Genomic DNA, 22,943 nt, shown 5'->3' on the forward strand with positions numbered 1-22,943 from the left:
GGTCATTGATATAAAGCAGGAAGAGGGTTGGTGAGAGGACAGAACCTTGTGGGACCCAGCATTAATTGAGTGGTGAGAGGATAGGGAGCCATCCACTTCACACACAGTGTGCATCCTGACAGAAAACTGGCAGTCCACCTACAGAAGTCCTGGGTCAGACCGAATGATGGTAGTTTGCCTAGTAGGCCTTTGTGCCAGACCCGGTCAAAGGCTTTGGAGATATCTAATGCAACCACTTGAGATTCGCCAAACCTCTCCATAGCATTTGTCCAGAGATGGGTGACGTATGTGAGTAGATCTCCTGTTGATCGGCAGTGGCGGAATCCATACTGGCGGTCATTTATTTGGTGAGTATCTTCAAGATAGTGTAGGAATTGGGAATTGATGATTTTTTCCATTACCTTTGACAGGACTGAGGTAAGTGAGATAGGTGGTAATTGGCTGGCAGTGACTTGTCACCCTTCTTGAGAATGGGCTGTTATAGGCCAATTCCAGTTTGTGGGGTAGATTTAATTCCGGTGGTGTAGGAGAGTATATATAGGTGACATAGGATAGGGGTCAGTTCTGGAGCACAAACTTTCAGAACAACTGGGGAATGCCATCATGGCCAGGCGACTTTTTTGTGTCTGATTTGGACAGTATTTTTCTGATCTCATCTTGGCAAAAGGATATAGGACAACATTGTATGTTGGGTGTCTGGAATGGTTGAGGGACATTTACCATCGTCAGTTATGCATGCATTTGAAGCAGAGTATGAGGCCAGAAGATTGGCTTTTTCTGTGGGCGATGATGCAATAGAGCCATCGGGGTGTGATAGGAATGGGAATAGTGTTGAACAGAAGTTACGGCCAATTGTTTTGGCGAGAGACCAAAAGGCTCGGCTGCCATTTGGACAGGCTGCTAGTTTCCTGCTTTTTGCTCTTTCGAACTCTGTTTTGGATGAGTTGATTTTTTTTTGCATCTATTACGGACTTCGGTGTAAGCCTTGAAGGAGGATGAGGTTCTTGATTTCAGCCAGTTGTGGTATGTCTGGTGTTTCATCTCTACAGCCTTGGCACATCTTTTGGAGAACCAGGGTTTCGTTAGGGAGTGGCAATTCAGAGTGCTATGTGGAATGTATGTATTCATGCCGGGGAGGATTACTTTGGTAATTAGCTCGGTGCATATGTTTGGGTTGGAAGGCCGGAAGCAATAGTCCAACCATGGGAATGTGGCATAGAAGTTGTGGAGGCTGTACCACTTGGCACTGTTATAGTGCCAAACTACTCTTGTATGGGAGTGTCTGTGTAAACGTTGTTGCATGGGGGGCGGGGGATGAGCACTAGGTTTTGGTCAGAATTGCTCAGGGGGCTCATTATTTTCACCGTGTATTTGGAGGGATCATTTGGTGAGGAAGAGATCTAGGGTGTTTGGGGAGTGGTTTGGGTTATCTGGTATTCTGGTTGGCATCTGTGTTGAAGAAGCTCAGAAATGGAGGAAAGAGTGCTGTAAAAGGAGATGATAAAGGTGACATGAAAACTGGTGTAAAAGATATATGGAGTAATTACTTTGAAAATTGCCATTTGAAACAAGCGATGATAGCACAGTGGTAAAAAAACACTCACCAGGCATGCAGTCAGGAATACATATTCATACTTGAAGTAGAAAAAGCCATCAAAGGCCTGAAGTGTGGAAAGGCAGCAGAAGTAGATGATATTTAACCAGAAATGCTCAAGTATTGGAGGTATAAAAGTCTTACAGTGGCTGCACTGCATAGTTCAGAAGGCCTGGACAGAGAGATGAATTCCCAATGATTGAAGTAGAGCTCTCATACTACCCATATATAAAAAGGGAAATTAAACTAAATGTAAGAATTACAGAGGTATTTCTCTACTGAGTGTTCCTTGTAAGATTTACACAGGTATACTTGAGAAAAGGTTGAGAAGAATTGTGGAAGGAAAGCTTGGTGAAGAACACGCTGGATTCAGGAAAAATAGAGGTTGTCAGGATCAGCTCACCACTTTACGACAAATAGTTGAGAAATCATGAGAATATAACAAAGATCTGTATTTAAGCTTTGTAGATCTGGAAAAGGCATATGACATGGTGCCAAGAGAGAAGCTATTCAGTATGCTACAGTTATATGGTGTCAATGGGACATTATATCAAGTAATACTTAATCTTTATGAGTTGTAAGTCAGCAGTTAGAAGGAAGTATGGGAAGATGGTTTAATGTTAAATCTGGTGTACAATATACTGGAGGATATATTGTACACCAGACAGAGGGGATAATGGACAAGAATGCACATTGTCCCCTCTGTTATTCATTATCTATATGGATCACATTATGAAGGAAGGTGGTATTAAACCTGATATCAAAATTGGAGATGTTAATGTCAGCTCTTTACTTTATGCTGACGATGTTATACTTTTAAATAAATCCGCTACAAGTCTGCAAGATTTCCTGACTAAATTGGATAACTGTTAATAGATATGGTATGGAGGTCATCAATAACAAAACGAAGACAATGAAAATAGGCAGAAGCATTGTGAATGGTTCTACCTATTGGTAAGGTAATGGTATAGGTAATGCTAATTACCTATACCTATATGTAACCTTGAAAGAAAGAATAAGATCTGACAATTGAGTCCAGACTAATTTGGAGGAAAATTGTATAAGAAGTTAATAATGTAAACTTTTCATGTACCACTATCATAATATCTTCCTTCCCTTGAGAGTACATATCAGGAAGTTGATAAAGATGATGATATATTTCGGTGATTATACCACATTTTTTATTATTCAGTTATACAACATACAGAAATAATAGTTCCCGACAAGTTTCGTAAATTGTAGGATTTACATCTTCAGAGGTAAATAGTAAAACTTAAAGTTTAAACAAGAGAAATTAATAAATGCAAATCATAACTGTCTAGCTATTCATAAACTCAAATAACAGAATGCAGATATAAAACGTTATTGACGTTGAACAATACCGGACGATGTCACTTGTTCTTGTTCATACAGTCCGAGCTCAGATTGAGGTAGATTTTTTATTAGAGCTGACCACACTTGATGGAGAATTAAACCTTGATTTTTATTGCATCAGGTTGGGTTTTTCAGCATATTAGCAGCTTCTTTAAATTTTCTTATGTAGCAGTTCTTTTCTATGTATGACATCGTCGTTTTTTGCCAGAGTTCATTGTGTCCAGTGGAAGTGGTATGGAAAGCAAGACCCGTTTTTTGTTCTCTTTTGTATTGTATGTCTTTTTGGTTTTCAGCCATGTGCATTTCTCCAGATCTTCCTGTTTGTCCTATGTAGCAAATCCCACAAGAGCAATGGATTTTGTAGACTCCTGGTTTTTTAAGAGAATGATGAGGTGGTTTTGGTGGATGTAGGAATCTTGAGATTTTTTCCATAGGAAGAAAGGCACTTTTACGTTGTGTTTGTTCAATAATTTGGCTAGCTTATCTGTAACATTTTTGATATAAGGAAGCGAGATTGCGTTTTGTAATCCTGTTTTATTGTGTTATTAATTGGAGGCATTTTAAGTATTCTCTTGATGTTTTTTTTTTTCATACCCATTCTGTTGGAGGATTTGTGCTAAGTATTTTAGTTTTTCATTACATCTTTCTTGTGTGCTGGAGATATTGTATGCTCTGTCTCGAAGAGTTTTAATTAAGCTTATTTTTTGTGAAGGATGGTGGAGTGAGGCTGCATTTAGAAATCTTCCTGTGTTGGTCGGCTTCCTATATATTGAGAAGGAGAGTTTATTTTCTTCATTAACTTCTAGATTCAGAATTTCTTGTCCCGAGACAAGAAATTTTGAATCTCCTAGAAGACCTCTTCCCTCTGGACATCTTAGATCTTTTTAAACATTGTATAAATAATACTTTTTTCACTTATCAAGACAGAATCTATCACCGGTATTAGCAAACCTATTTATGGAAAAATTTGAAAACAATGCTCTAAAGAATTACCATAAAAAACCAAAAATGTGGCTACGCTATGTAGACGATATTTTCATCATATGGAATGGAACATCAGATGAACTTATCAATTTTAAAGATTATCTCAACAATTTGCACAACCATAGAATTCACTTTAGAACAAGAAGAAAATAGAAAACTTCCTTTTCTAGATATTCTATTAGAAGTTGATGAAGAAAATAAACTCTCCTTCTCAGTATATAGGAAGCCGACCAACACAGGAAGATTTCTAAATGCAGCCTCACCACCACCACCATCCTTCACAAAAAATTTTGTAGACCAGGAGTCTACAAAATCCATTGCTCTTGCGGGATTTGCTACTAGGACAAACAGGAAGATCTGGAGAAATACGCATGGCTGAACACCAAAAAGATGTACAATACAAAAGAGAACAAAAAACAGATCTTGTTTTCCATACCACTTCCTGGACACGATATACTCTGGCAAAAAACGATGATGACATACATAGAAAACAACTGCTACATAAGGATTAGGATTAATAAAATCTTCATATAGTGGTTAGCATAGCTGCCTTCCAATCAGTTGACCTGGGTTCAATTCCCGGCCATCGCATATTTGGTAGGTACAAATGATTTGAAAGGAGACAAAATGGCTATGAATGAGGATGTGAAGCAATTGCTTGAGGTAGCAAAAGAGAAGAGAGAGAGAGTTAGGATGGTGAGTCTGTTGCCGCGCTATGACAGTGAAGAGTATAGGAGGAGGGCCATAATTGCTAATGACTTTATGCATGAATTATGCAGGACGAGTGGTGTGGAATTTGTGGATGTGTGGAGTGAGTTCGATGGGTGAAAGGATTTATATAAGATAGATGGTTTACATTTGAATGGATTTGGTGTACGAAGACTTGAAAAGGTGTTGTCGAATGTAGTGGAAGTGAATGTGCAGAATCAGGAAAACTAGAGTTTTTAAGAGGAAGGGGAAATAGATATGCAGACCTTAGGGAGACAGTTGAGTGTATGAATGTGTGTAATATGCCCAAGCGAGTACGAAAAACCATGAATCAGAATGGGATAGTTAGTATAAGGCATCAAAATAGGGATGGGACAAATCGGCTTCTGCAATTCATGTATACTAATGCCAGAAGTATTAGGAACAAGAAGGAAAAATTTTTGGCCTTGATTGGCACTTCCAAGTCACAGGTTATTGGCATTAGTGAAACATGGCTGACAGAAGATGATATAGCTAGTGGGATTGAATGTGAGGGGTATTGTGTGTTCAGGAGTGACAAGGAGAATAAAATGGGGGGTTAGTGTTATTGATGATAGCTGATGAGCTACGGCCAAGGAGAATAGAAGTGGAACTGCAGGATAGAGAAAAGAGCACAATTGAGGCTATTTGGTGTGAGATTGAAACTAGCAGAACAAAATATACAGTTGGGTGCTGCTATAGACCAGATGATGGAATAGATGGTGAAGATGTATGCATAAGCAAATAGAAGAAATGAGTGGAAGGAGGGTAATTAATATGGGTGATTTCAACTATGATAACATTGACTGGAAGGAGGAGAGGACACGTGGGAGGAAGGAATTGGATTTTATGCGGTTATTAAGGGATAACTATCTGCAACAGCATGTAATGGAAAATACTAGGGATCAGAGAGTGCTTGACCTAGTAATTGCATCTGAGAATTTCGCTGTAACGAATATGACCATGTTGCCACCAATTGGTGAGAGTGATCATAGGGTCTTGATTTGGGAGGTGGCTAAAGGTGTGGAATTTACAATTAAGACAGGGTACATGTGGAATTATCGGGCTGGTAAGTATGACAAGCTTAGGAGTTTGGAATGGTTCAGTGCTATGGCATATAAAACTGCAAGGGCTAGGATGTTGATAGCGCATGGGAGGTGATTAGGAAGTGTTTGCATGAGGCAATGGCTGATTCCTAGAGTTTGAGTAATAAATCAAGTAGGTGTTAAATGGATGAGTAACACTATTAAGCTTGAGCTGCAAAAAAGGAAACAACTGTGGAGGGAATTTAAGGAGAAAGGTGACCGGCAGGCACATGAACGGTATAAAGCTCAGGCCATAAGGGTAACGAGTGTGGTAAGAAAAGCAAAAACGGAAAACAAGAACATTAGCCATGCAGGCTAAAGAGAATCGCAAGCAGTTTTTTTGATATGTTGCAAGTAAAAGAAAAAATGTACAGTGGTATCTCGCTAATCCGAACCTCTTTAGTCCGAACCCTCCAGTAATCTGAACTGCGGTTTGAAAGAAAAAAAAGTTTTATTTATTACGCATTATTATTTTGTGCACTATTATTTTTATTTAATAATTATTAATTATTATTATTTATTTTATTATTATTACAGTACAGTATTTTTTTTTCATACTGTCGATTGTGCAGTTATACTGTAGTCATTAGCAATTAGCGAATTTTCACTTGGATGAAAATTCACTAATCCGAACGAGCACAGTTTTTATTAGTTCGGATTAGCAAGATAACACTGTATATGGCAGAATGATTTTAAAGCTGATGGTAGGGAGGTAACCGAATCAGTTGATATAGTTGAATTACTGAGTGAGCACTTTGCAAGAATATATCATCCAGGTGGTGACATTGCAAAAATGAATGAACCAATAGATTATATGGGAATTGTGGTGAATGAAGTGGAGGTGAGTAGTCTGTTACAAAACCTCAATGTCAATACATCTGTGGGATTGGATGGTATACCAGCTCGTGTCGTACATGAAGCGGCTAAAGAATTGTCAGTACCCTTGACTATTTTGCTTAATTTGAGTCTCGGGTCTGGGTTAGTCCCGAGGGGGTGAAAAGAGGGGGAAATAGTTCCACTGCATAAAGGAGGTTCCAAGACTGCTGTTGTAAATTACTGACCGATTAGCATATCAGGAATCTTTGTCAAGGTCTTGGAGAAATTAGTCAAGAGAAGAATACAAGATTGGATAGATGAAAATGGTATACTGTATGAGGGACAACATGGTTTTGTGACGGGTAGATCATGCCTCAGTAACTTGCTCGCGTTTTATAACACAGTGAAGGCTGAACTGGATAGGGGTAATGGGTTTACAGTGACACTACTGGACCTTTCCAAGGCCTTTGACAGGTTACCACATGGAACTCTAATCAGTAAACTGCAGCATATGGGGATGGATAAAGGGTTGGTGAGATGGATAGGTGGGTGGCTGATGGAGAGATATCAGAGAGTGGTTTATTCAGGAGTAGAGTCTAAAAGACGGCTTGTGACTAGTGGTGTGCCGCAGGATTCTGTTCTTGGACCACTACTTTTCAATTTGTTCATTAACGATATAGGAAAGGATCTGAGAGGAAGTGTTCACTTGTTTGCTGATGATGCAAAGTTGGGTAGAGCAATAGTAAGTGCACAGGATGTCAAAATTTTGCAAGATGATTTGGATAGTTTGGAGGACTGGACTAAGGAAAATGGATGTCAATTTAATGTGGCAAAGCTATGCATTTTGGGGTGAAAAGATTAGCAATAGTATATCACATTGGTGTAACCGTACTCCAGGAGATTGATGAGGCCAGGGATTTGGGAGTGTTGGTGGATAGGGAGTTGAAGTTTAGGGGGCACATCGCAAAAGTGGCTAAATCAGCTCATCAAATCACTTGGTTGCTAAAAAATACCTTAACAAGCAGAGACAAACAAGTTATTGTTCCTCTGTATCGAGCCTTGATAAAACCCATCTAGATTACTGTGCCCAGATATGGGCGCCAGGGTTTCTTCTTGGTGGGGAGGAGGTGGAGAGGATCCAGAGACAAGTGACCAAGATGATAGCAGGTCTATGGAATGAACCTTTTGAGAACAAGTTGAAGATTTGTGGGTTGCAAAAATTGGTTGATAGGCAGAAAAGGGGTGATTGAGACATTCAAATTACTGAAGGGTTTCTATAGATTAATCCAGAAAGATATTTTTGAGAATAGGACTGCTGGTGAGAGGACAAGGGGCCATACATGGAAGCTGGGCAAGAATGTGGTTAGCAAGGGTGTTAGAGCTAGGTTTTTTACTTGGAGAGTGGTGAATGAGTGGAATAAGCTGCTGGAGTCTGTTGTGGGCACTATGACTGTGAATGAGTTCAAGGCGAGGTATGATAGATAGTGAATGTCGAATAGTTCTTGACATTATGTTAGGGCCTCCCTCGATGAGTCTGTCGACTCCTTGGAGTTGCCCGGAATAATAATAATAATAATAAGAAGAAGAAGAAAATTTAAAGAAGCTGCTAATATGCTGAAAAACCCAATCCAATGCAATAAAAATCAAGGTTTAATTCTCCATCAAGTGTGGTCAGCTCTAATAAAAAATCTACCTCAATCTGAGCTCGGACTATGAACAAGAACAAGACCACGTGATATCGTCCAGTATTGTTCAATGTCAATAACGTTTTATATCTGTATTCTGTTATTTGAGTTTATGAATAGCTAGACAGTTATGATTTGCATTTATTAATTTCTCTTGTTTAAACTTTAAATTTTACTATTTACCTCTGAAGATGTAAATCCTACAATTTACGAAACTTGTCGGGAACTATTATTTCTGTATGTTGTATAACTGAATAATAAAAAATGTGGTATAATCACCGAAATATATCTTTTGAACCAGTTAGCTACAGAAATCTACGCCTGCAAAGATGATGATGCTTTGTCAGTAGAGTTACTATATGTAATTTTGAAACATTGTAATTAAAATAGTCTGTTTGGAAAAAAAAATGTGTGAGTTCCAATCAAATTTGTGTAAGGATTCTGAATTCTGAATTGTAATAAAATTTGTCCAGCTGTGGTTACAGGAATTGCTTATATATAGCAATCAGACAAAGCAAACCTTATGGAAACATTTTGATATACCTAAAATGAATTATATTAAAGAGTTTGTATGTGCAGCCACTAAAATAAAAAAACTTATCATTGTGTGGAAACTGTGATCTTTTCTCCTTGAGTATGACCACTATACTGAGTGATTTGAATCCTATCTTGGATGAATAATCTTTATAAGGAATTTTTTTTTTCTAAGGTGACATTAGCTAGTCTCATATGCAGGTGTGTGTGGGGGGGGGGGGGGGGGGGGCTTTCTCTCAAAACCAGCCAGAAGAATGCATACAATTAGCAGACATAATACACTGCCCTCATAGCCTTTGTTTCTTTGGTATGATTCAAAACAAATGAACAGATTAGGTAAAACAAAGGCAGAAGGAACTAAGTTCTAATCTGAAAATTTGGTGTTTTCAAAGTTTGGATGTCATTGTAATTGATTACACCAGCGATTTTCAATTGGTGTGCCACGAGATTTGTAAAAACAAATTAATTGAAAGAAATAATGTCATAATTTGTGCATTTATTCCCTTGAAGCTCCCAAAAAGGATAAGTAATTACTATTATTAATATCTTCTGTATGTAAATCAATCAAAATTATGCCTATTTTTTGCCAGATTGTCAAAAAATTAAAAGAATATATTTTTAGTGTGCTGCAGAATTTTAATAATTAGTCTAGGTGTGCCATATTATGAGAATCACTGGATTATACCTATGTAAAATAATTTATTAAAACAAAATAATAATATATTTTCTGATTTATATTCTAAAAAAACTCTTTGTTCCTTTTGCTAATATGGCATCATTAGGGTGATGGAACAGGTGTTATGAGTATATATGGAGGAAGTACATTTGTTGATGAAAATTTCAGATTGAAGCATGATGCTCCAGGACTTCTCTCAATGGTGAGAAATAGCTTCATTTTTTTTGTTTTGATTAAATGTCTGATGATTTACGTAGTTATATTAATATTCTCAATATATTTTAACAGCTTGCCTTGATGATAAATAATTTCCATTGCTTAATATCAAGGGACTTTTTTTTATATGAGGGACATTCTGAAAGTATTGCTTCCATTTTCATAGCAGTATACCTCAAAAGAGAGATGTCAGTGAAATTAAAAAACAAAAGCAAGTTTGAAGTGTTAACGTTATTTTTATACAGTCTTTCAACATAATTTCCTTCCATATCAATATATTTTGTTCACTGCATAACAAGTTTTTCCAGACCTCTGTAATAAAACTCTTCAGTTTATTTTCAGAACCATTTTTACACTTCTGCTTTAACCTTCGTTGTCATTTTCAAAATAGATACCTTTGAATAGATATTTTTGATTTTCTAAACTGATACCTTCAGTTTAGGGAGAAAAACAGAAGTTTGGTGATTCTAAGTCTGGGTTACAAGAAGGATGTTCTGCAACTTCAAATCTTATTTTATTGGGCTACAGTCTCTTTATTGTAGCCCAATTCTGTATTGGGCTACAATTTGGTAACTTAAAGTATGCATATGTGCTTTCTTCACTACATAAGTCATCATTTGAGTTTTTGGCAGCCCATTTCGTTAGTCATTAATGTCAACTCTTCCATTAGTGTCTATTATTATTTTTTTTTTTATTATAGTTTGACATATAGTGCTAACATCTGTAGTTGCTTCACCATAAAAACCTTGTAATCAGCAACGAATTTTATTGGCACTCACCCTTTCATACATCAAAATTTTATTACTGTGCTCCAGTTTTATACACTATAAAAACACTTAGGGACCATGAGCAGTCGTCTTCCATAATCTCCAAGATAATGAAGAATGATTGAAAATTTATGGACTTGTACATACCAGCAAACAGGAGAGAGAGGGGGGGTTATACGTCTTACAAACTTTGAAAGGATCTTATAAGATACCGATGGATGATGGAATTTTGCATTTTATGGAGAGTGGGAAAGGAATGACAGGGCAGCCATAGAAGTTAAGAATGAATTCTGTCAAGAAAGGAGTGATAGCTAGACTTTTTCTCTAGCAGCGTATGACTATGTGCAGATAGTGTGAATGAATTCAAGAGAAGGTCTGACATGTGGCATGTGTTATATATGACCTCCCTTGATGAGTCCCTGACTTCCTGCAGGTCTCTTGTAATAATAATAATCTTCATACCTCCATGAAGTCAGACTCATCGTGGAAGTCCTCTCTCTCTCTTTCACACACACACACACACACACACACACACAGCTCATCATACCATGCTTTAAATGTACTCGCATTCTCTACTGTCATCACACTTTCAGGCAATACTTTCCAGTCATTCACTACTGTTCATAGAAAAAAAACTTATTTCTGACTCCCTTGTTCACACCTTTCTTATACAGCTTCTAGGGATGACCTCTTTTTCTCCCACTGTTCTGTGAAAAATCTCTTCTAAGTTAATTTGATGAAACTCCTTACCAACTTATATGTCTCTCTCATATCTCCCCCTTCTCTTCCTATCCATTTAGACTCTGCAAGTGGTATTTTCTCAACTATTCTTCACACTCAACATTCTATGGACTAGAAACCATCTTAGCTAATCATCTCTGGAACCTTTCTAGTATCTCTTCATCCTTTTTGAAAACCAAATGACTAAATCTGTGCACAGTAATTCATATGTGGTGTAATCAAGGCTTTAGGCAATTAAACCATAACTCCTTGCATATACAAATCAGTGTCATCTGCATTATTGCCAGAATCTGTTGCACTATCCTCACAATTTTAGCAGTGTGTCACCAAAATTTTAGTCCTTGTCCACCATCCCCCCCCCCCCCCAGATACCTCATCTCCTCTGAGATATTCCCACCAATTGTATACCCAGCATCTCATCTTTCTTTCCTGAATTTTAAAACCTTAATGCAACATTGAACTAATAGTCCTTATTCCTCTGCCCATTTATTCAGTATATTCAAGTCATCTTGTAAAGTTATCTGTTATCCAATATCAAACCTTCCCCAATATCACTGACATACAAGTGAAACAACATTGGCTCTAAAACAGACCTTTGAGGCACAGCACTAGTGGTTTTTCTCTTGGATATACACAACTTGCTGATACCTGTAGCCAATTTCCAATTCAGTGCATGAATCTGTTATGCAACTGCATCTGTTCTGGTTTAACTATCATCATGTGACAATCTATGAAAAGCTTTTGCAAAATCTTAATTAACCACTGTGCGTTCATCTTCCTTTAGCAGACCCATGCTGTTCATCAAAGAGAATGCCACTGGATCTTGGCTTTCACTAACTTCTCCAACACTTGAACACACACACACACATTGCTTATAATCTGAAGCTTGAGTCTTGTCACCTCATCTTTAGAAGGACATTTCAATTGAAGGGTGAGTTAGGCAGCAGGATTCCAGAAGGTTGGCATTTATTATCCCATGAAACAGACAAACCAGGCAGAAAACTACAAGTAATTAATAAGCACATTATACTGACTTCATAGTCTTAATTGTTTATGGACTGAAAATTCAAAACAAGTCAGATCGTTTTTACTTGCAAACATTTCATCTGATACCAATAATTTTGCACTGGTTGGGTGAAATATGATCTTCAGGATTTAAAATTTGTCAGGTCCTTATGGTTTCTTTCAATTAGGCCATTTTTAGTGGCATAATTCACAGAACAAAATTATGTCTCCAGTATGCAAGCCAAAAAAAACAAATTAAAGTTTCATAAACTTTACTGTAACTTTTGCACCACTTCTTGGAATTTTACAAAGTAGCATTATTTGATAGGATACTTTAAGTACCAAAAATTTATAATGAACATCTTTATAGTTTTTCTGAAAACCGTGAAAATGTTTACAATTAATCAATGAAACATTTGTATGATATCGTGATATGATACACTGGTGTGCAAAACCTAAGGATGAATACTATTTTTGAAGATTACAACCGTAAATTCAGATGAATCAGCTTGTGGCAATTTTTATAACTGATGATTTTAAGTGGAAAGCGGGTACACTTTCAAATTGCATGCAAAGGGGTCATGTAGTAGCACTCAACAGGATAAAACGCAAAAGGCTGTGCTAAGTGAATTGTGTTTGTAGGAAACTCTTTCTGTAATGAGGAAGCTCATTACAGAATAAAGTTGCAAAATTTGGATGTCTTGCAATGTCTCAGAGACATCATCTAGTTGATTTCATGTCGGGAAGAATTATTGGAAAGCTTGAAGAAGGCTGCAGAATTACTGATATTGCCAGAGAGTTTGGAATCTCACATAGTGTGTATCCAAGCTCTGGGCAGCATTTCAAACCAATGGAATGTTTTCCAGATGTTTTCTAAGGGGTTGCCATCACTCTACACGAGAGCATGAAAACATTTTTGGTTATAATAGCAAAACGTAATCGATGCATCACGGCAGGTCAGCTTGCAAGTTGGCTCCATTCAAGCACAGGTACACAGATATCTCGACAAACTGTAGCAAGAGATCTGCAACCCTTTATCCACAGATCATCGTAGAGCATGTTTACATGGTTGTATCCATAAAAATTGGACACAGCAATTGGCTAATGCACTCTTTATGGATGAGTCGTTTTAGTCTTTCTCTCTGGTTCTAGAGAACACTTGATCTAGTGTGAAAGTATTATTGCTTACTATCGCGAGAATGTTCTTGAAAGGGATGGATACAGCAGTACAGGGAACATGGTGTGTGTGGAGGCATAATGCTTAATGGAAAAAGGGACTATGAGTGGTGAACGATATTGTAACAAAGTTCTTCAACGTTATGTTCGATTGTTCTGTGGTGCTGTTGATGAAGAATTCATTTTTATAAATGACAATGCCATGCCATGTCATACATGAAGAATGGAAATACTTCTGGAGACCGAGGATGTTAATCGAATTGAGTGGCTGGCATGCTCTCCAGATCTCAACCCCATAGAGCACGTTTGGAATGCAATAGGGAGATGCATTGCTACTCAAAATATCCCTCCAGAAAACAAATAAGGCCTTATTCTTGCTCTGAAGGAGGAGTGGGCCAGTTTGCTTGAAGAACTCCAGAATCACTTGGTGCTAAGCATGGTACGACATCGTGAGAGCTGCATCGCAGTTCGGACATATTCATACTGAAATGACTCTCCACATAGTTTTCTGTAATCACTGCACATTAATTCCTTAACTGTGTCCTTAAGAAATGTGTAACTTTTGCCAAAAACATATTGTAATTTAATTTTATAACACATTTTTTTTGTGTAGTATATTTACACAAATATACACTGTATATGAAAATTTTTCATATACTTGTAAAAATGTTGTTTGTCCTCAGCTTTTGGACAGCAGTGTAATTATATGTTGTAGTATGATAAGATTTGTACTCAGGTTCAAAAAAAAAAATTTCCCCTTCTTTTCACTGTTTGAGGTTTAAGACTGCTTGGTGAAAAATTTTTTTCCTCTGTTTAATTGGACAGTTTTTATTCAAAATGATAATGATAATAATAATACAGTTGCTCTCTCTCTCTCTCTCTCTCTCTTTGTGTGTGTGAGAGAAAGAGATTGAAATTTGATGAAGCTTGATGTGTAGGATCATAAAAGTTTTGAATATTTTTAATTTTGGTTTTAATCAGACCATTTTAATAGCATAACAAAATGTCTGCAGTGCAATTGTCTTAATGAATGGTATTATCAATATTACATTTTGTAATAGCAGTGACACCATTACAGAATATATAATTTTTTTTATTATGATCATTTCCTTAATGTTATTCTTTTCAAAACTCGTAATTAACAATGTTAGTGAATTTTTCTTACCAAACCACACCACTATGACTGTATGCTAGGTATTAATGGTAAGTACTTACAGTGGTTACTTATTTACAGAGTGGCCATAGTACGTTTACCCACATGCAAATTTGGTTAAAAAAAAATCACTTTACATGTTCTAATTCCTTATGAAAGTGTCAGATTTTTCATGATGAAATATTTTTATTTCCTTTTATTATACTATTGAAGAAATTGTTACTGTCAATATTGGATATACAACAGAGAAAGAACTGGAGGGATAATGAAAGGGCTGCTGATTTCCAGTGATTATTTTAGTGAGATTACCTTCACCAAAATAAACAATTGTTTGTTTTGGTGGAGATAATCCATTTTTTTGTACCAAAAAATGGTAGACTAAATAAGAGGAAAACATTGCAGCCAAGTTGGGGTGTATATTATTAAGATTACCATTGAAATTAGTGCATAAAGAACAACATTTGAACTTGGAATTGCTAGTTGACAATTTAAAAGCATATGAAAATTGACCTAAAATTGCATCCATATCACCCTATATTTGTTCAAGAATTATCTGACAGGACTTGCTACAGAAGAGGGAGTATGTCCCAGATTACTTCACACTTTAACACAAATCATGGTAAGGTCTGGATGAATGTGCCACTGGAGATGTTAGTCATGAAATATGATGTTTTGAATTGAAGGAAAACAAACCTTTTACTTTCAGGAGGAATTAGAACACATGTAAAAATGATTTATATTTCCTGATTTCGTGTAGGAATAACAGGACTTTGTGGCCATTTCATATGCTGTTAAGTAGATTCTCACCAGTGGTGACTTATCACTAATGTATAACTGAGGAAGCCAGTGATGTTTTAGATGCTGGTGATATCACATTTAATCTTGTAAATGTATCAGCATCAGCACACTACAGCATTATAGTGTTCTAAGATATACTGCATTTACCTAATATAATGTTTAGTAAATATTTAATATGCAAATTCTGATTTTTAGCTGCATCCTTAATATTACCAGTAACCTCATTATCGTACTGATGAACTGCCACTGATTATATCAGAACAATAATTTATACAGAATACTTCTTTATGGTGTTCAAGCACATAACCTTTAATAAAAGCATGTAATCTTTAATAGTTGTCTTTTTACAAAATATTAATTTCCATAATCTTTCTTACAGGCAAATAGTGGCAAGGATACAAATGGTTGTCAATTTTTTGTAACATGTGCAAAGTGTGATTTTTTAGATGGAAAGCATGTTGTGTTTGGTAAGTTATTTTAACATTAAAATTTGAGAAAATATACTATTGTTTTTCAAACTAATCATTCAAGCTTATTAACCCTTTATGCATGAATTTTTATATTCTTCTTCTTCTTCTTCTTCAGCTTTTCTCACTTAAGGAGGGTCGCTGTTTGTGGCCAGTCTCCTCCGCAACTTCCTGTCTTGGGCTGTAGCCACATCCAAGTTCTTCATCCTCAAGTCCTCCTCCACCATCTCCCTCCATCTCTTCTTTGGCCATCTGCGCTTCCTCTTCCCCTGCACATCCATCTGCATGACCTTTCTTTCCACATACTCTTCCTCCCTCCTCATCACATGACCAAATCATCTCAACCTTGCCTCCTGTATCTTTGTTCCTAAGTTCGTAACTTTCACCGTTTCCCCCTTACATGATCATTTCTCAGATGATCCTTTCTGGTCACACCGCACATCCACCTAAGCATTCTCATCATCGCTACCTCTATTCTGCTGATGTCATTTTTTCCTCAGGGCCACAGTTTCCAAAGCATACGTCATAGCTGGTCTCGCTACTGTCCTGTAAATTTTGCCTTTTAGATTGATCGGCACCCTCTTATCACATAGCACTCCAGCCATCTCTCTACGGTTCCTCCATCCTGCTTGTATCCTGCATCCCACTTCCTTCTCAGCCTCACCATCCTCTTTCATTGTTGAAACTAAGTATCTAAAGTCACTGACCTTCCTGATGACATTTCCTTCCAGCTCCAGATCCGTCTCCTGACTGCCATCCACTTTGCAACACGTATACTTGATCTTACTTCTGCTCAGTCTCATACCTCTCTCTCTTCCAGTACTTTCTTCCAACATTCCAGTTTGGCTGCCACTTCTCTTGATTCTGCACACAGCACAATGTCATCTGCATACAACATAGTCCAAGGCGCATCTTCTCTCACTTCCTCCGTCACCACCTCCATCACAATATAAACAGGAACGGACTTAATGCAGATCCTTGATGCAAGCCAACTGTCACTGGAAAATTTTGTCACTCTCAGGCAGGTTCGAACACTTGTCTTCACATTTCTGTACATCTCCTGCACCAACCTGACATATTTCTCCAGTACCTTCTTCTCCCTCAGACTCTAGACTTCTTGCCTTGGCACTCTATCATGCGCTTTCTCCAGATCAATAAATACCAGATGTAGCTCCCGTTGCTTCTCTTGAAACTTTTCCATCATCTGTCGTACCCCAAAGATAGCATCTGTGGCCGATCGAACAGGCATGAAGCCAAATTGCTCCTTTGCAATCTCCACCTCCTTCCTCAGTCTTCCATCAAGAACCCTTTCTAGGATTTTCATTGTGTGGGACATCAACTTTATTGTTTTTCAAACTAATCATTCAAGCTTATTAATCCTCTCATGCATGAATTTTTATATTCATTTATAAAAAATTATAATGATCATACCATTTAATCTTACAGTATTACCATGAATTCATTAATTTTGCTAAATTTGCCCTGTATATGTTAAAAATGATATCCTCATTTGAGGACATAGTTTTTATGTGTCATCATATGAGGCCCTTATAAATGAAGAGTGTTAACAGAATTTTATAGTTTTAGTATAGAAGTTTTAAGATGTGCAGGAATGATAATGTTATTTTAAGTACTTTTTTTCAAGAGTTGTCATTTCAGCTTTGTTTTTTTCAAAATACTTAAATACCTATTGGATTCATTTTGTTTGTTTGTCTGTTCATCCACATACAGGTTATTTCAACCTGGATACACAGGTGTGGAAATTTTTTCTTCTAAAGTAGAAAGGAATTTGAATATCAAAAAGAAGTATTGATATTCAAGCTTCTGTTTACAGCAGCAAAGCACTCGGCATCAACTACATTATTGTTGGTACTTGTTGATTTGTTCCTGGCATTGAACCTTTCAGATATATCAGATGCAATTCAAATACCTGACTAACACATTCATTTAGTTTGAAAGACTGGATTCAAGTTCTAGCTAGTACAATAGAGGTCTATAAATGCTTTTCAAAAGGTGAGTTACCTATTGTACAGTGATTGAAAGGTTTAATGCTAAATGACAAGGCATGAAATTTGTATTTAAAATATTACAGTCAGATCCCACTCTGTTAAACCATTCAGAAGTCCCAACCAGAGTACCATAGCAACAATAACATGCTAAAAGAAACTCATTATAGAAACCATCCATTATGGCAAACTATTCCTTTGGTGCTCAAGAAAAAAACATAGTTAGTGTCAACTGTAGTACAAGTTGCATTGAAGAAATGTTTATCTGAATTATAGCCATAGAACATATTAAGATCAAGTGCAAATTTGAGTTCTGCAATTTTTGATTATATTTGACATTTGATAGTAATATAATTATGAGGCTAATCTTCTTGAATGGCAGGCAGTCTCAAGTAGAGTGATATGGCCAAATATCAGACTTGGGAACTGGACAATGAGACTTATTTGTGCCTATGGTCCCACAGAAGGCATTACTAAGATAGAAGGGAGGAATGTTTTCAGGCTCTAGAGAAAGTTACTGACACAATGAAAAAGGAAAAGTTGGTTCTTGTTGGGGATCTAAATATCAGAGTAGGAAGTGATTGTCAGACATACAAAAATGTTTTGGGAAAATTTGGAGAAAAGAGCAAAGCTAATAATAATGGCAAATACATATTGGATTTCTGCTCAGGACATAGACTGGTTATTACTAACACCATATTCCAACATAAAATTGTGCACAAATTCACATGGAGAGAAGAGGCAAGGAATAAAAAAAGTCTCATTGACTATGTTATTGTTGATAGTGATGTTTTCTCCCTGGTGCAGGACACCAGAGTGTACAGAGGATTTGAAATTGGAAGTGATCACTATTTAGTCTTCAGCAGGATAAAATTGAATTTCATATTGAAAAGAATTATATGTAAGAAAGTTTTAAAGCGAATAAAAGTTGAGCAGCTCTCAGATGTGAACTGTAGACTAAAATACACAAAGATTATTGAAGAAAAAATGAAAGAGTTTGAGAACAGGATCCAAACCTTGGAGATTCATTGGCAAACCTGGAAGAAAACCCTGATAGATTCAGCCAGAGAGGCATGTGGTGAGGTTGTCTGCAAGGATATAAAAATCAGCTCCCTGGTGGACACAGGAAGTTAAAGAGGCAGTGAAGGAAAAGAAGAAACCATATCAAAAGTTCCTGGCAAATAAGTCAGCTTGTGCTCTTAGAGAATACAGAGACAAATGTAAGAAAGCTAAACACTGTGTAAAACTAGCTAAACAGAAAGTAATGGGAGGACTTTGGCAAGAACATAGAAAATAAATATCAAGAAGGTGGTAAGATATTCTGGAGGTTGTTGAAGAAGCTTAGAAATGGAGAAAAGAGTGCTGTAAAAGGAGTTAGAGATGATAAAGATGACATGAAAAACGGGAGAAAAGATATCCTTGAAGTATGGAGTAATTACTTCGAAAAATTGCTAAATGAAACAAGTAGTGATAGCACAGTGGTAAAAAAACACTCAACAGGCATACAGTCAGGAATACATATCCATACTTGAAGTAGAAAAAGCCATCAAAGGCTTGAAATGTTGAAAGGCAGCAGGAGTAGATGATATTCGACCAGAAATGCTGAAGTATGGTGGTATAAAAGTCTTACAGTGGCTGCACTGCATAGTTCAGGAGACCTGAACAGAGGGACAAATTCCTGGTGATTGGAGTAGAGCTTTAATAGTACCCATATATAAAAAGGGAAATAAAACTGAATGTGAGAATTACAGAGGTATTTCCTAATGAGTGTTCCAGGCAACATTGGTGCCAGTATACTTGAGAAATGGTTGAGAAGAATTGTGGAAGAAAAGCTTGGTGAAGAACAAACTGGATTCAGGCCAAATAGAGGCTGTCAGAATCAGATCTTCACTTTACGACAATTAGCTGAGAAAGCATGGGAATATAACAACGATCTCGATCTGGAAAATGCATACGACAAGGTGCCAAGAGAGAAGCTATTCAATACATTCAGTTATAAGGTGTCAATGGGGCATTATATCAAGCAATACTTAGTCTTTATTTGAGTTGCAAGTCAGCAATTACAATTGAAGGAAGTACAGGAAGATGGTTTAATGTTAAATCTGGTGTGAGACAAGGATGTACATTATCCCCTTTGTTATTCATTATCTATATGGATCACATTATGAAGGAAAGGTATTAAACATGATATCAGAATTGGAGTTGTTAATATCAGCTCTTTGCTTTATGCGGACGATGTTATTCTTCTAAATAAATTGCTACAAGTCTGCAAGATTCCCTGACTAATGTGAATAACTGTTGTAATATATATGGTATGAAGGTCAGCAATGAAAAGACAGAGACAATGAAAATAGGCAGAATTGTTGAAAATGTTAACTGCGTTGTGAATGGAGAATCTGTCGAACAAGTAAAATGTTTCAGCTACTTAGGTGCTATATTTAGTGAAGATGGTAAATTAAATATGGAAATAGACAACAGAATCAACAGATCTGTTGATTAAATTCTGTTGAATTTAATCGACAGCCTTCCTACCATACCAACAAAGCTGGTATGGTAGGAAGTCAATTGAATAAATTCATATGGAATAAGAGAGAAATTAGTCGGAACACTAAATTAGCTGTATACAAGACAGTGTTCAAACCAGTTTTAACTTATGGATCTGAGAGCTGGGTTCAGAAGTAAAACACTTGACCAAAGACTAGAGACTGCAGATGTCTTGAGAAAGATTAGAGGTGTGAACAGATGGCATCAATGGCAATATCATATTAAAAACAAGGATATTAGGAAAGAACTTGGCATTGTCAACAACCTGGAATGCATTAGCAGAGCTAATCTCAGATGGTATGGTCACTTGAACAGAATGGGCGAGGAAAGTATAGCAAAACAAGTGTTCTCTGCCAAGTAAGTTGGCAAGAAAATGACCCAGAGGAAGACCAAGATATAGGTGGATTGATACAGTACAAAGTGCCTTAGACGATAGAAATATATGATCTGATAATGTTGGATTTTTGACAAGTAACAGACTGATTTGGAGGAAAATTGTAGATAGGAAGTTAGTAATGATGTAAATTTTTCATGACAAAGTATTTTATGAGTGAATATATGAAACTGGTCAGTTAGAAGAGAGGATACTTGAAGGACAAGATTTACCTAATCTTGTAAAACTGAAAAGGAAATTATTGACATCTGAAATTCATCTGTCAGGTGATCAGATTGGAGGTAAGATAATATATCTGTTTGGTAGTAAACAGATGTATATGTTAGGGTTAGTCATTCAGTGAATTGTACCTTCTTGAGAATATTGAATTTTGGTTGGAAATTTGCAAAAGTCATTCCATGTCATAAGGGTAGTTCATCATGTAAAGGGAAGAATTATAGAACATTGAGTCTTCTTAGGCTTATAGACAAATTAATGGGATGGGGAATTAATATTGTATCCAGGTTGTATTCTTGATAGTACCTGCTTTGTTAAGGAGAAATCAATTATGACAAATTGGCTTTGTTTTTATACTAGAGAAATAAACTAAGATCCTTGGTTTGGATTATTTGGATTTTCATAAAGCCTCTGGTAACATTTCACATAAAAACCAAAGAAATGTGACAGATAGGCACATTTTTGTGATAACTAATTGAGATGAGATGGAAATTAATTGAAAGATAGAAACAGGAAATCATGTTAGAAGAGAGGTTTTAAAGAGCCTAGTTGTTAAAGCACAGTGCTATAGAGTTTGGTATAAGTACCTGTTGTTTAATATATTCATAAATGACTAAGTTCAAATATTAAAGTGAAATTCCTCCCTTTGCCAATAATGAACATGGTAGCTAGACAGGGTAGTTAGTTGTTTGGATAAGATGGAGTTTAAAGTTTAATGTGAACAAACGCAGTTACATGAGATTTGATATGAAGATAATATTAAATGGATACAAGATGAATGGACAGACTTTAGAAAAAAAATTATAAATACATGGATTCGGATATTTTGGTTGATAGGAAATTTAAGTTTGGTGGGTAAAACAATTGGTAAAGCTCAGCATATTGCGCATTTCATTTTAAAAAAAGCTTCTGCTGTAAGAGAAAGGAAGTTATGATGTTGTTATACAAGTCTTAAGCCAGCATTGGATTATAGCTCACTTTTTTTTAATGGATGTCAAGAAAATTTGCCAGCCAATTAAGCGGATATCATTTCTGCACTCCCAGTAATAGGTTGTAGGTTTAAATTCACTGTAGGCATGGATATTTGTAAATGTCTTTAGGTGGAAGATGAATTTCATTGCTAGGTGTGAGACCACCAAAAGCATCTTGAGAAAGGTTTCATATTAGGTTTCAAGTGCAATGTTTTGGGATTGCACTTTACCCTTAGTCCACCCACTATACTAATGTTTAATAGGCCTTACAACTGTTTTTTGCAGGTAGGATTTACATATTTTATTTTTTAAAGGGATTCAGAGAATATCGACTAATTTTTTAAAGGGATTGTTTCATGATAGTTATGAAATTTAGTTGGTTGCATGTGCTGAAATTATCCAAAAGGAGCAGAAAGGGATTTATATTTATTTATAGTACGATTTGTATAAAGCAATTTGCCATTTTTTTTTTTTTTTTTTTTTTTTTTTTTTTTTTTTTTTTTTTTTTTTTTTGTAGGTCGCATATTAGATGGCCTTTTAGTGATGAGGAAAATTGAGAATGTGCCAACTGGACCAAATAATAAACCTAAAATTCCTGTAATTATATCCCAATGTGGAGAAATGTGAATTATGTTGTACTTGTCTTTTGTCAGAATAAAGTGTTTGTATTTTTCTAGTTGTTGTTTTATTTATAGAAAAAAAAAAAAAAGAATCTTATAATATTCTCTGTATTCCATGCAAAATTTTATAAGATTTTTTGTTAGATTCTTTATTTAAAGTGTATTATTTTACTTTTACGAATTGTAGTTTAAAAAATTGCACTGCAGGTGAAGTATTCTGCTTAGCCTTGCATTTGAATAAGATTTTAATTTTTTTTAAAAATGCAGTTAGGGTTTTCTTAGTTTAATGTAAAAACTGAAAGTATCATTTCTTCATATATAAAGCCAAAAAGATTGCCTGCTGAGAATTCTAAAATAGATTTATAATTTTTGTTTCTAGTGTTTTTTTTATTACA

The 22,943-nt window shown here is 36.2% G+C and overlaps 1 protein-coding gene across 1 annotated transcript in view; it reads left to right on the forward strand.

The window, feature by feature from the left end:
- Positions 1-22,604, forward strand: part of LOC150107572 (peptidyl-prolyl cis-trans isomerase H) — a 71,536-nt gene extending 48,932 nt beyond the window's left edge. The window contains exons 5-7 of the mRNA XM_090391392.1: positions 9,581-9,676; positions 15,710-15,797; positions 22,446-22,604. Of these exons, the coding sequence (XP_090247518.1) occupies positions 9,581-9,676; positions 15,710-15,797; positions 22,446-22,555 (294 nt within the window). The 3' untranslated portion in view covers positions 22,556-22,604. The remainder of the gene's footprint in view (positions 1-9,580; positions 9,677-15,709; positions 15,798-22,445) is intronic.
- Positions 22,605-22,943: the final 339 nt, after the last annotated feature.

Source organism: Typopeltis vanoorti, chromosome 4 (assembly GCF_054136105.1).
Source record: "Typopeltis vanoorti isolate ZY-2024b chromosome 4, IOZ_Tvanoo_1.0, whole genome shotgun sequence".
Lineage (NCBI taxonomy): Eukaryota > Metazoa > Arthropoda > Arachnida > Uropygi > Thelyphonidae > Typopeltis > Typopeltis vanoorti.